At 39.9% G+C, this 13,048-nt stretch overlaps 1 protein-coding gene across 4 annotated transcripts in view; it reads right to left on the minus strand.

Moving 5' to 3' along the window:
* Nucleotides 1–280: 280 nt before the first annotated feature.
* iqca1 (IQ motif containing with AAA domain 1) overlaps nucleotides 281–13,048 on the minus strand; it is a 45,775-nt gene continuing 33,007 nt past the window's right edge. For 3 of the 4 annotated variants that reach the window (XM_058401887.1, XM_058401885.1, XM_058401889.1), the window contains 7 exons: nucleotides 11,912–11,994; nucleotides 10,726–10,833; nucleotides 7,299–7,498; nucleotides 5,118–5,204; nucleotides 4,681–4,858; nucleotides 1,773–2,011; nucleotides 281–869 (listed from right to left, as the gene is read on the minus strand). In XM_058401887.1, the coding sequence (XP_058257870.1) occupies nucleotides 720–869; nucleotides 1,773–2,011; nucleotides 4,681–4,858; nucleotides 5,118–5,204; nucleotides 7,299–7,498; nucleotides 10,726–10,833; nucleotides 11,912–11,994 (1,045 nt within the window). In that variant the 3' untranslated portion in view covers nucleotides 281–719. The remainder of the gene's footprint in view (nucleotides 870–1,772; nucleotides 2,012–4,680; nucleotides 4,859–5,117; nucleotides 5,205–7,298; nucleotides 7,499–10,725; nucleotides 10,834–11,911; nucleotides 11,995–13,048) is intronic. The other variant, XM_058401886.1, reaches the window with a different exon arrangement.

A 13,048-nucleotide genomic window follows, 5' to 3' on the forward strand; every position in this document is an offset into this window, starting at 1 on the left:
TTGAATTGGAAATGTAAAAAGGGTGAGATGGGACACAACAAAGGAATAAAGTCAGAGCCATAAAATCAGCTAATGTGCTAATGATAAGCAGTTCCACATTAACAAGCTACAAATATATATATATATATATATATATTAGACTTATTTTTTTTAAGTACAATCTGTTCATCTAGTTTCTATGTGATGAACTGTGTTCAGTCCATTCAGAATCTTTTGAATAAATACAGATACACAAACACACAAACAGAAGTTGTTATTTGTCACAAAGCTGATTTATTTTTTCTGGCCAATGTGACACTGGATTAGGAAACTAAAAGCTAAGGATTCCTCTGTTAATGAGAAGCATGAGCACTTAACAGCAAAGTATGATTTCAGTTAGGTTTTTAATTAGTGTATGTATGATATCAAGTACAAATATTTCTTCATGCTACAAGCTACAGAAGTAAAAATAAGAGATATTATTGCCTTAATGTCTGTATGAAGGCAATAATACAGCAGAAAGAATGAGGAGAAAGCCTGCTGCTGCTCCCCAGTGGCCAGAGGAGGAATTGCAGTTTCAAGTTTTTGTTCAAGTGTCTTCAGGTTTTACATGAAAGCATGAAATTTAATAAGACAATATAAATAAATACAGTAATAAAATGTAACTCTGTTCTCGGAAAAGACATTAAATGAAACTGAACAGAAAATCACTACAAGCTGTCAGAGAAAGAGAGAAACATTCACTTCTTTTTCTTTTTCCCCTTTGTCTCTGCTGCTGTTTTTATGCCCTTGCCCTGTTTCTTCTTTCCTTTCTTCAGCTCTGCTGCTTCTTGAAATGCCTTTCCTGCCCGGGCTCGTCTCCTGCCTATTGGAGTCCTGCTGTACCAACTCTGCCAGCATACAACAACACATAGATTATTTATTTATTTATTTTCTTTTTTCAGACATATCAATATTTTTTTTATATGTCTGAATATATTTCAGTCTGAATATATATATTTTATTGAGTGTTTTATTCCTCTTATAATACAGCAATTTGTAAAATAATTATTTTTTTTCCTCCCACCAACCAATCAGCTCTCCCCATCTCACTACAGTGACGAGTCAGGAGGATGAAGGCAATCACATGCTTCCTCTGAGTCACGTCAAAACCAGCCAAACACATCTTTTTTATCTGCTGCTCATTCTGCATTACAGGGTAGCGCAACACACTCAGAGGAAAGTGCTATCCACCCCCTTCTGCATACCTGAGCCCATGAATGTCTAGTGTCAGACTCATTCACTCCAGAGACAGACAGTTTACCTCTCCCATCCAAAGAGCAGGAGCTCTCTTGTACTCCTGGCCATGAATGGCCGTGGCATCACTGAGATTCAAGCTTAAGATCTAGAGACACGAGATGAGCAGCTTTCTTGTGTGCCACTTTGTTACCCATGTAATTGCATTGTGTATTGGATGTGAAACAGGTAGAATCAGTAGTTCAGAAGAAAAAGTATCAGAAGAAGTTTCTATTATCACTTACCTTTACATGAATATAAACCTTGCTGCCAAAAGTAGTAGCAAAGCTGCTATTACAGAAAGTTAATCAATACTTTGTGGGTTTAATATAAGTTGCATATGTCTGCAAACTTCTCCTGAATGAAAGTTACTAGCCTTAGCTAGGTATGGACAACATCAACATAACAATATCATGTGTGGATTAAATGAAATATAAAATTATAGGGTCGTGTATATCTGTATTTCATAAAAGTAATAAATGGTTTGTCTCAGATGTGCCACGCTGCTCATCTCTGACCTTATAGGCCTCCTCCTCCTCTTTGTAGATGGGGTCTTGTCTGGCAAGAGGAGGGATAAACTCCAGCGCCGTGAGGGGTTTCTTAGTTTGCCGACTGAGACGTTGGGAAGTCAGGACACTTTGCACAGCCTGCAGGATGTGACCCTGAGTGTAGCCGTCTGTGACTTTAGCCAAAGAGCTGAGGTCCAGAGAGGGGCTGAGCTGAACACCTCGCACCCTGAGGAGCTCTTTCCATAGATCTACACACACACACACACACACACACACACAATGCAATCTAGTTAAGCAGCCTCAGGGAATCAACTAAACCCCAATGTACAGTTCACTATTAATGATGACTATAACTGTTGCTTTTTCATATAGCAATTCCACTAGTCACTTTAATAGGAACATCTACAACGGATAATTCACACAATCCAATCAACCAATCACAGAGCAACAGCATATTGCATCAAGGATAAAATACAGAACCAAAACAGGAGCTTCAGCTAATGTTACAAAAAACATCAGAATCAGGAAAAAGTTCCAGTATTTGTGAAACTGTTAATCTCTTGGAATTTCCAAGCACAACAGTCTCTAGAGTTTACCCAGAATGGTGCAAAAAAACAAAAAAAACAACCAGCTGACAAAAACATGCTGAGTAGAAAAGCAGAATTCACAACATGATGAACCATGGGCTACAACAGCTGACAGATGAGGATGAGGTTCTCTTTTGAGTCTGGTTCTGTTCAAGGTTTCTTCCTCATATCGTCACAGGGATCTTTCCTTGCCATTGTTGCCTTAGGCTTGCTTATTAGGGATAAATATAAATGTTCATTTTGAATTTTGAATTTCTGTAAATCTACTTTGAGACAATGTCCACTGTTAAGCGACATACAAATAAATATGTAACATATATTTTTTATTTTATAATATATTTTTTCTCAACATGACCTCAAAATAATATCTGTAATAAATTTGTAATAATTATGATTTTTTTTTCATAAGAAAATTTCCAACCAAGTGAACACATATTGAAAACATGTTTATAAAAAAACAGAAATTTCCATTTCTACCCTTGTACCACAATTTAAGGAAGATAAAATCATGATGAGATCAGAAGGAAATTTGGAAAAGGGCAGTATGAGGCATGCCAAGGATGAAAGTGTCTTTCTGTTATCTCATAAACATATTGGCAGAAAAATACACACAAATCAAGATAAAAAAATTTAGATATACACTATATTGCCAAAAGTATTCGCTCACCCATCCAAATAATCAGAATCAGGTGTTCCAATCACTTCCATGGCCACAGGTGTATAAAATCAAGCACCTAGGCATGCAGACTGTTTTTACAAACATTTGTGAAAGAATGGGTCGCTCTCAGGAGCTCAGTGAATTCCAGCGTGGAACTGTGATAGGATGCCACCTGTGCAACAAATCCAGTCGTGAAATTTCCTCGCTCCTAAATATTCCACAGTCAACTGTCAGCTGTATTATAAGAACGTGGAAGTGTTTGGGAACGACAGCAACTCAGCCACGAAGTGGTAGGCCACGTAAACTGACGGAGCGGGGTCAGCGGATGCTGAGGCGCATAGTGCGAAGAGGTCACCAACTTTCTGCAGAGTCAATCGCTACAGACCTCCAAACTTCATGTGGCCTTCAGATTAGCTCAAGAACAGTGCGCAGAGAGCTTCATGGAATGGGTTTCCATGGCCAAGCAGCTGCATCCAAGCCATACATCACCAAGTGCAATGCAAAGCGTCGGATGCAGTGGTGTAAAGCACGCCTCCACTGGACTCTAGAGCAGTGGAGACGCGTTCTCTGGAGTGACGAATCGCGCTTCTCCATCTGGCAATCTGATGGACGAGTCTGGGTTTGGCGGTTGCCAGGAGAACGGTACTTGTCTGACTGCATTGTGCCAAGTGTAAAGTTTGGTGGAGGGGGGATTATGGTGTGGGGTTGTTTTTCAGGAGCTGGGCTTGGCCCCTTAGTTCCAGTGAAAGGAACTCTGAATGCTTCAGCATACCAAGACATTTTGGACAATTCCATGCTCCCAACTTTGTGGGAACAGTTGTGGAGCTGGCCCCTTCCTCTTCCAACATGACTGTGCACCAGTGCACAAAGCAAGGTCCATAAAGACATGGATGACAGAGTCTGGTGTGGATGAACTTGACTGGCCTGCACAGAGTGCTGACCTCAACCGGATAGAACACCTTTGGGATGAATTAGAGCGGAGACTGAGAGCCAGGCCTTCTCGTCCAACATCAGTGTGTGACCTCACAAATGTGCTTCTGGAAGAATGGTCAAAAATTCCCATAAACACACTCCTAAACCTTGTGGACAGCCTTCCCAGAAGAGTTGAAGCTGTTATAGCTGCAAAGGGTGGACCGACGTCATATTGAACCCTATGGATTAGGAATTGGATGTCACTTAAGTTCATATGCGAGTCAAGGCAGGTGAGCGAATACTTTTGGCAATATAGTGTATATAAAAATAAGAGAGACACAAGCACGGTGGCTTAGTGGTTAGCAATGTTGCCTCACAGTGAGAAGGTCCTGGGTTCAAATACCGGGTTTGAACAGGCAGGGGCTTTTCTGTGTGGAGTTTGCATGTTCTCCTGTGGGTTTACTCCAGGTACTCTGGTCTCCTCCCACAATCCAAAATAATGTTTATTAAGTTGATTGGTACTTCTAAATTGTGAGTAAGTGTTTGTGGTTATCTGTCTATATGTGACCCTGTGATGGCCTGGGTGACATGTCCAGGGTGTACCCCTGCCTTTTGCCCAATGTGTGCTGGGATAGGCTCCAGCAGATCCCCGTTACCCTAATTAGGAATAAAGTGGGTATAGAAAATGGATGAAGAGAGACACACACAGTACTAGGATAGGTTGTTATAAAGTAACATTCATTCATACACACACACTTACTCAGTCTTGAAGCATAGTCTGGTCTAGGAATCAGGATGATCTTTTTGTAAACTTTACACAGTGTTTTGAGATCTGCGTCAAAAGGTCTGCGAGACGTCCCAACCAGCAGCACACGGTCCTCCGCTTTAATAGACTTCACCACTTTTGCCAGGTCTTTCTTCAGCCTTTTGGGTTCCAGCTTCAGCAGTAAGGTTTAAACAGAGAAGCAGATGGAGAATCTGGGTAATGTATCATTTCAGCCACAAGAGGGAAGTATGAGCTAATGAAGTCAGTCAACGTGGCAAATCTTGAGTGTTGATATGTCTATATAATGGATTATAGATGTTATTTCACATCAGCGGGACACCTGTTGTCTTTTGTTTTATTCGGTTATTGTGTGCATGAATGTCTCTGCGGGTGTCTATGATCCGAAAATACAGCCCAGTTGGCAGGCATACCTCTTTCTCTGGTTTTGGGACTTTTTTGTAGAATGTTTTCTCAGCGTCTCCGATCCAAATGACAGAGGGCTGCAGCTGGCGAGCCACCTGGCAAAACATGACAGTAAACATGCAGATTCTCAGCAAACCGGACAACCGGAGCAGAGACAACAGCGACTTTAATCACCAACCTTCTCACAAACACTGTCGCTCAGTTCAGACATTGAAACATTGCAAATGCATTAACAATTACCACAGGCATTAGATGGTTTGTGTTGTTATTGTGTGTGTGTGTGTGTATACAGATGCATCTGGAAGATAAGGCCTAAGTAGAGAGTCTTGCAGCAGATAGGAAGGTGGTCTGTTCGTTTCTTAATGGCAGAGTAAGCAGGAAGTTGTGATAGGACGCTATTCTTCACCCAGCATGCACTTAGAAAGGTGCTGAAAGAAATGTGTGCAAACAGGTCCTTAATGTGGTTTATCTGCAAATCCAGCTGTACTCGACCTGAGCTGTTCCAGCACCACAAGGCTTGTCTTTTCTCAACACAACTCTACACTATTAAAGATCTTATACATGGCTGCACAGTTTATGAGCGGGCAGAAAAAGGCAACATGGGGACAAATTCTCTCATCTTTCATTTCCTCATTAAAAACCCACATCTGTTTGTGTTTATATTTTTGGGGAAATGTCAAACTTGAAGATGTCAAGTTCTGAATGTTTGTGGCTTCTGTGACACAGTAAGCAACCTGTTTGGATGTGCGTGCCGTGGTGAGGAGGCTCGGAGGCAGTCCAGCAAACAGAGCGAGCCAAGCCTGACCTTTCATCTCAATATGACTCTGAGTTGTTTGGTCAAAAGTGCTTGAGAATTTAGAAATCAATAAGGAAAAAATAAAAAACACATGTTTGGGAGATTTCAGAGTCTCTAAGAAACTAGAGACATGATAACTGGTCAAACACAATCACCTAACCTTGATAGATTACACACACAATATAAGTCTTGTATTATATATATATATATATATATATATATATATATATATATATATATATATATATATATATTCACCATATGAGGGAAAAATAGAAAAGTAAAGCAACATGCAAAAAATACTTATGCAGTTCTTATGCAGTTATGCAGCATTGCTCTGAGCAGCTATTTGTGTTGATTATAAGTGACTTTGAAGAGCATTTGTTGATAATAAAAGGCATGAGGTGAAACTGCCTAAATCTCAATTTTGATTGATCATCTGTCATTCAAATCAGAAATTTATATTAAAGCTCATTCAAATACATTATCGTTTCTATAGCAACCGATCATTCCCCAGGACACACCACATAATCTAAGAATGATTTAGAAAATGTGCTCATTTAATAATAAGAAAAAGGATGTGAAATGATCTGGTGAAGCTTTCTGTGAGGAGACATTTGACATTTATAGAATAGAATGAGTCTCCAGTGTCAGTGCTTTGTAACAGTCAGAGGTAAAGCTGTTCCTTTTGCTGCTGTAACATAAGTGATTTTTTTTTTTTAGATATTACAATAAAACTAACTAAAAAGTTATTTGATACAAAATGCTAATCTATGACAAATTGCTGTGGGATAAAAGGAATAAAACATGACAGTCATGCAGTTGTAATGCATCACACCACCATGTCACTGATTATTTTCTTGCAACAACATGCTCCTATTGTGTCTTATTCCTCACTTTAACATTCATGCACATCATACGAAATGATTGACTGTTTGAAAATAAGCCTTAATTCTTAATAAAAAAGCTTTTACTGCTATGACTGTTTCTGTTTATTAGTTTTAATATGCAATATCTGCTCCTTTTTCTTAAAAGTACATATTAAATTTATTTAACTTTGGAGTCTCATGTTGGAGGCTGTTGCATTTGGAGGGAATAAGGCTTAGAAGTCACTTAATAACAAAATGGACCAAATTTTTTTTCATCTTATGAGAATTTGACATGACTTGACATGACACATTTTAATCTGAGTACATTCCAGGAAGTGCTTTGCTGGGTCACAGGGGAATGTTCATTTTTATCTCTTATTTCTTTCTTTTTTTTTTTTAAAAAAAAAAAAGAAAAATCACATAAAACAAAAAATTCACAATTTCTATCATTGTAATGCACTTCTTCATCTGAAGAAAAAGAAGAAGGAGAAGAAGAAGAAGGAGAAACAGCAGTCCATCCTCACCTTCATGACCATATGCAGGAGGTACTGGAGGCCACTCCTGCCTGGGTATTTGCCTGTCAGGTTGGCAGGGGAGAGGTTGAACAGATTTGCCCCCGTCTCTGTGCACAGGGCATGGAGCAGCATCCTTTTACCCACGCCTGATGGACCGGCTAGCAGCACTGAGCGGATTAGAGGTCCTCTCTCATGTACAAACTGAGAGCCTGAAAAGAGCACCACAGCATAGACATTTATACCATGAGATTATCTAAGGAACCTATCATTAATATTGAGTTCAAAGTGAATGTAAGTGAGCAATTACTGATTCCAGGAGTGACTATTAAAGCAGGCTTTTTTAATTTTATTAATTATTACCTAATTAGCATGTTAAGTTGAGCTTCTCATTTCTTTTAGTGTTACTAGACCTCAATCCAGTGGATTCTTTGACCTTTATTTGGCTTGATTAGATTTTTTCTGTCTCTGTTCTAACACTTCCCCTTCATTACTTACTTCTCTACAAATACTTAAATCATTAAGTATTAATAATAAACAATTAGATCATACTTATAATCCAACTGTAAGTGTCTGTAGGTTTTTTGATTTTGCGTTTAAACCTAAAAACCTCAAGTAATGATAATTACTCATGCTAAGTCTAAAGTTTGTTAGCTTGGGAAGTGAGATGTCAGCACAGATGCCGATTGCTGTAGCTGCCGATGCTCTGTAATAGAAGAACAATAGTTTAATGGGTCTCTGGGGTGAAATTAAAGGAAAAGATTCCGAATGGGACCAGGAAGTGGTGTGTAGGTGAATGAAACACACAGAAAACATCCGGCTACACGTATACATCTATCCAGGCTTTGCTTTGTGAGTGCAATAAGTGTAGGGCAATCACACGACTCTTTCCAAATCCTTCCGACCACAGCCCAATCCGGACCGGACCTACAACACAGGTCTTTTGATTGTGGTGGGTGTGTTTGGTATGGTGAACCGGCTAGCATAGATTATTTAATGTTTCAGAAATATTCAGCTATTTTATAGAAAAATATGTAATAATTTATATAAACAGTAAGTGATCTCCAAATTTGTGAGTTATTTTATGATTACTATTCTCAGGTTTTCTACATTACCCACAATGCTGAATGCTTATTGATAGTATCGCTAGTGGGAAACTAAAGAGACCAATGCAGCAGCGCTTTAGTCTTGTACTCTGTTTAGCTCTCTAACCTCATTATCTGTACAAACTGATCAGGTTCCAGAGCTTCAATTTTGACCAGGTTAATACCACTGATCTCAATCACCACCATCATGTTTATCAACTAAATAGTGGTCATATAGCAGCATTGTATTACAGAGCTTTCACTCCAACATTAGCTGTTTCCATTACTCCTGAGAAAATGAGAAAAGCGCGAAATCTTATACAGCATTGGGTTTAAACTCATGTTGGAGAATTTTCACATTTTTCCTCCTATTTAAACACCATTATAACTGCATTAACAGTGTCTCTCTGTGACGTCTACACACAACACACAACTTCTCACAAGAATAATATAAACACAGCACCAGTAAACAAATTAGCACCAAAATCTTGCAATTATTTCAACATATTTAAAGTTCTTCATGATGGAGTTTATGTTAGGCTGAAAATGAATAGCATCTGGCGAACTAATCCTCTTCTAAACAGTTTGATTTCAAACAACCTTCATTTAGTTGCTTTGAAAACCACAAGGATGGCATTTGACAATAATTTTCGGAGCTTTCCTGGTTAACTAGAGGTTCAGGGTGCATAATTATTACAGTCGTTGAGAAAAACCTCAGTTCCAAAGTTGTCGTGTCATTTCACGCTATCACTATGGAAAACAACGTAAGAAAACCCGGTAGAGTGGAACGGAGCAGAAATCCTGCATAAGGACCTGTGCAGCAGGGGGCGATATAAACAGCTAATTCTCCACAGCATGAAACGTGAGTGTGTGCATGCATGTGTCTGACTAAGTGTACTTACTTCCCTATACTTAGAATTAGAAACCAGTTATACACATACCGCACTTTTTTCAAGGCATCAAAAATCAAAAACAAAAACAAGAAGTTCAATGAAGTTTCTGCTACAGTTAATATCCACCCTGATCCATTACCACACATCGTGATCTAGTTGAACTGATTTTACACATGTGGCAGATGTTTCCCCACCTCCTCTCTGTGTGGGAATGTCGTTGTAGGGATTGACAGACACAAATACAGCCAAGCAATTGAAACAAATGGAGTGTGCTCAGTGCAGCATCAGCGAAGAAGCCTAAACACTGCACTAATGGCAGAGTAAACCTGCCTCAGGGCTGCTTCTGAACAGGCCTCAATCCAAACAGTCTCCCAGCAGGGACAGTGATCATAAACATATGCTAAATTACTGGGCTCCGATTTGCTTCTCTGTGGAAGACACCATGGACAGATTTGTGACAGGAGAATGGCGCCGAAAAGCCTCCATTTGCCACCATTTGTTCACTTCTTCATAAAATTTTCTTCTGTTCTACCGTTTTTGGAAACATAACTCAACTCTGATCTAATAAGATTATTAGAAATATCAAACCTCACTGCATTTTCTTCTCCTCTTTCTCTCTCACTTTTTTCACTGCTTATAGAGTCTCAATCCCTCTTGCTTTCTTTTTCCCCTGGCACAGAGGTGATGAAAGACCCTGGGGGTCTCCATCATTTTCCCTTGCTGAGTCCTGATCACAGGCCATGAGCCCTCCAGTGTGTGATTATTTTTAAGTCGCTGACTGATCTCTCATTGTTTTAGTGCCGTAGAGGCTGTTTATGTGGTAACACAGTGCTATCTGGGACTCTGGGCTGCTGAGCGTTGTTAGGGGTTATAGCGCACCAGGGCTCTAAACACGTGTGCGGGTGTGAAAGCTCTTCTGACGGGTTATTGAAACGGGGGACAGAGGAGAGAAAGGACAGTGGGAGAGCAGAGGACAGTGTGATACCAGACACCGGTGCTCTCTCCTCTAATTGCTTGCTCACTGTAGAGAAAGTGACAAAAGAGGCTGGGCTGTACAATAATCCACAAAAGGGTCAGATACAGTTCAGAAGGGCATGCACTGTATGACACACAACACATTCGCACACAATGCTTTAACAGTAATGCTCCTGAAAAATTCATGGGAGCCACTCTAGTTCCCAGGGTGTTCATTAGCGTCCCTTTGGACATTTTTTGACAAACAATAGATCCAATCCATCATCTTGTGTCACCCTGAAGTTGTGCAATACAAAACCTCTTTGTGATCCGAAATAAGTTGCGTTTTGTCCTTATACTTTTGCTCCCATATGGTCCCATGTTTGAGTGCATATTTACTCCTATTACCAGGTGCTCTCTGGCTTGTGTAGAGTGACTTCTGGAGAGGATTAGAGGAAGCAGAGCATCCTGGGACAGAGTGAGTAGACATGGGAAACACTTACTCACCCAGAGGCAGCACTCCGTACAGAGCAATGAGCTGTCTGACGTCTGAAAGGGATGGCATGGGCTCAATGTCTGCCTGCCTCAGGCTTGTACCCAGGTAACTATATTCCCCTGGAGAGACAGAGATACAATTTACACAAGCAGGATTAAAACCGAAGCACTTGGAGCATACAAAACCATGATGTAAGTCAGTGACTAATCTTAAAAGTCTGGTTATGGTACGTCAATCCAGCATGTGTAGAGAATTTTACAGATATGAGCAGCTGCACTCACCTGGACAGAGAGACAGATATATAAAAAAAAAACCACAGAGAGGGCATTGACTCATATTTTAACAGATAAATGTGTATCTCTGGCTATTTGCCTTCATTACATCGTGTTGCTGTGGCAACGCTGCTTACTCAACCAAACAACATCAAAATGGGATATTTTACATGTCAGAACTGATGTGGTTTCTATACACAGAACCACACCCATGCCTGGACAAGGTGTAAACATGAAGTGAAACTTTATAAACTTCACTGTAAATGCACATTTGGTTATGCACTCTCTGTTTACAGCCAGTTAATAAGCCGGCCGAAAGCATCTGGAAATGCATTACACATGAAAAAAGGTACACTGGTGATGTTTAGAACGCCTCACATGGTTTCTGAAAAAAATATTTTGATTTCTCTAAATATATTTCTCTGACCTGAAAGAGGCCGTGCATATGTGCATGTGTATTACTACTGACAGCACGTAATCAAGACCAACTGAGGAAGCAACAAGAGAGACTAGATCTGTTGCTAACTTCTGTTTTTACTTTACTGGGAATTATTATCGATGAGGCACATGGAAATTATTCACTCATCCATCCCATTGAGGAAGAGAAACACACGTACGCACACAGATTATGAATCAGTGTGTGGTGGTGACAGTATAGCGTCAGATGTTACTGTGAAGCCCGAAGCTATTGATCCATCTTACTGGGGCCTGAGATACAGATGCAAGAGTTTAGAGAAGCGGGCGATTTAGCGAAGTTTAGCATTGAGCAAAAATGACCTTATGGAATTAAGTACACACTTGGCAAACTACAGCCATATTGGACACTTCAAAAGGAAAGCAGGCTTGAACTGTTCCCAGAAAAGATTTAACATGTATCACATATGAACTGGCAAGAAACTCATGAGTGTATGTGACTGTTTAATACCGAGGTAATCACATAATTTTACGGTCATCGGCTGAATCAGGATGCCTTCCAGAACGAGCTCCTCATATAGTGATTCAATAGTCCTACAGAGACAGGGAGGGAGAGAGAGATGGAAAAATGGAAAACAAGAGCAAAGGAGAAGTTAAGTACGAAGCAGATGAATCACTCAAACTGCATCTGAAATATTATCCATTACGTCATTACACAGTCCTCCCATTATAGACCTCATGCCACATTTTACTACATCTGAAGCTATGTCTCGCTCTTCAACGTCACAGTCCTTTTACTGCTAAATCTTCCAGGCTTTAAATGGACATTTTTACAGAGAGTAACCTGTCAGAATTCCAGGTTAGGTCTAAAAAATAGACTGAGGGCAACTGAGCCAAGATCCTCTGGGCAGCACTGAGTAAATTATAGCCAGGGATGAAAGGAAGATACAAAAAAGTAGCACACAGATCATACAGAACCATGAGATAAATCAGAGAACCAAGCTTAACCCTAAATAAGATTGTTCTAAAAAACTGCAGCCAAAAGTTTGTGGACACCTGACCATCAAACACATATGTGGCTCTTTCCTAAACTATTGCCACAAAGTTTGAAGCACATGATTTTAGTGGATGTATTTGTATGCTGTAGCATTACAGTTTCCTTTGACTGCAAATAAGGGGCCCAACATGTTCCTGCATGACAAAGGCCTGTGCACAAAGCAAGCTCCATGAAGACATGGTGTGCCAAGGCTGGAGTGGAAGAACTTCAGTGTCCTGACCTCAACCCCAGTGAACACCTTTTAAACAAACTGGTATGCTGATTGCAGCCCAGACCTCCTCACCTCACATCAGTGCTCTTTTGGCTGAATGGGCAATTCCCCACAAAAAATATCTTGTGAAAATTCTTCCCAGAAGTATTATAATAGCCATTATTACGACAGAAACTGGAATGGGATGTTGTAAAAAGCACATATGGATTTGATGGGTTATGGATTATAATATGACACACACACACACACACACAGCATCTGTATCTATACATTAGGGATACAAATACTAATACATCAGGATTAAACAGATAATGTGTTCTAACCAAATATGGATACATTCATGTAGAGATAGATAGATAGATAGATAGATAGATAGATAG

Source organism: Hemibagrus wyckioides, linkage group LG11 (genome assembly GCF_019097595.1).
Source record: "Hemibagrus wyckioides isolate EC202008001 linkage group LG11, SWU_Hwy_1.0, whole genome shotgun sequence".
Lineage (NCBI taxonomy): Eukaryota > Metazoa > Chordata > Actinopteri > Siluriformes > Bagridae > Hemibagrus > Hemibagrus wyckioides.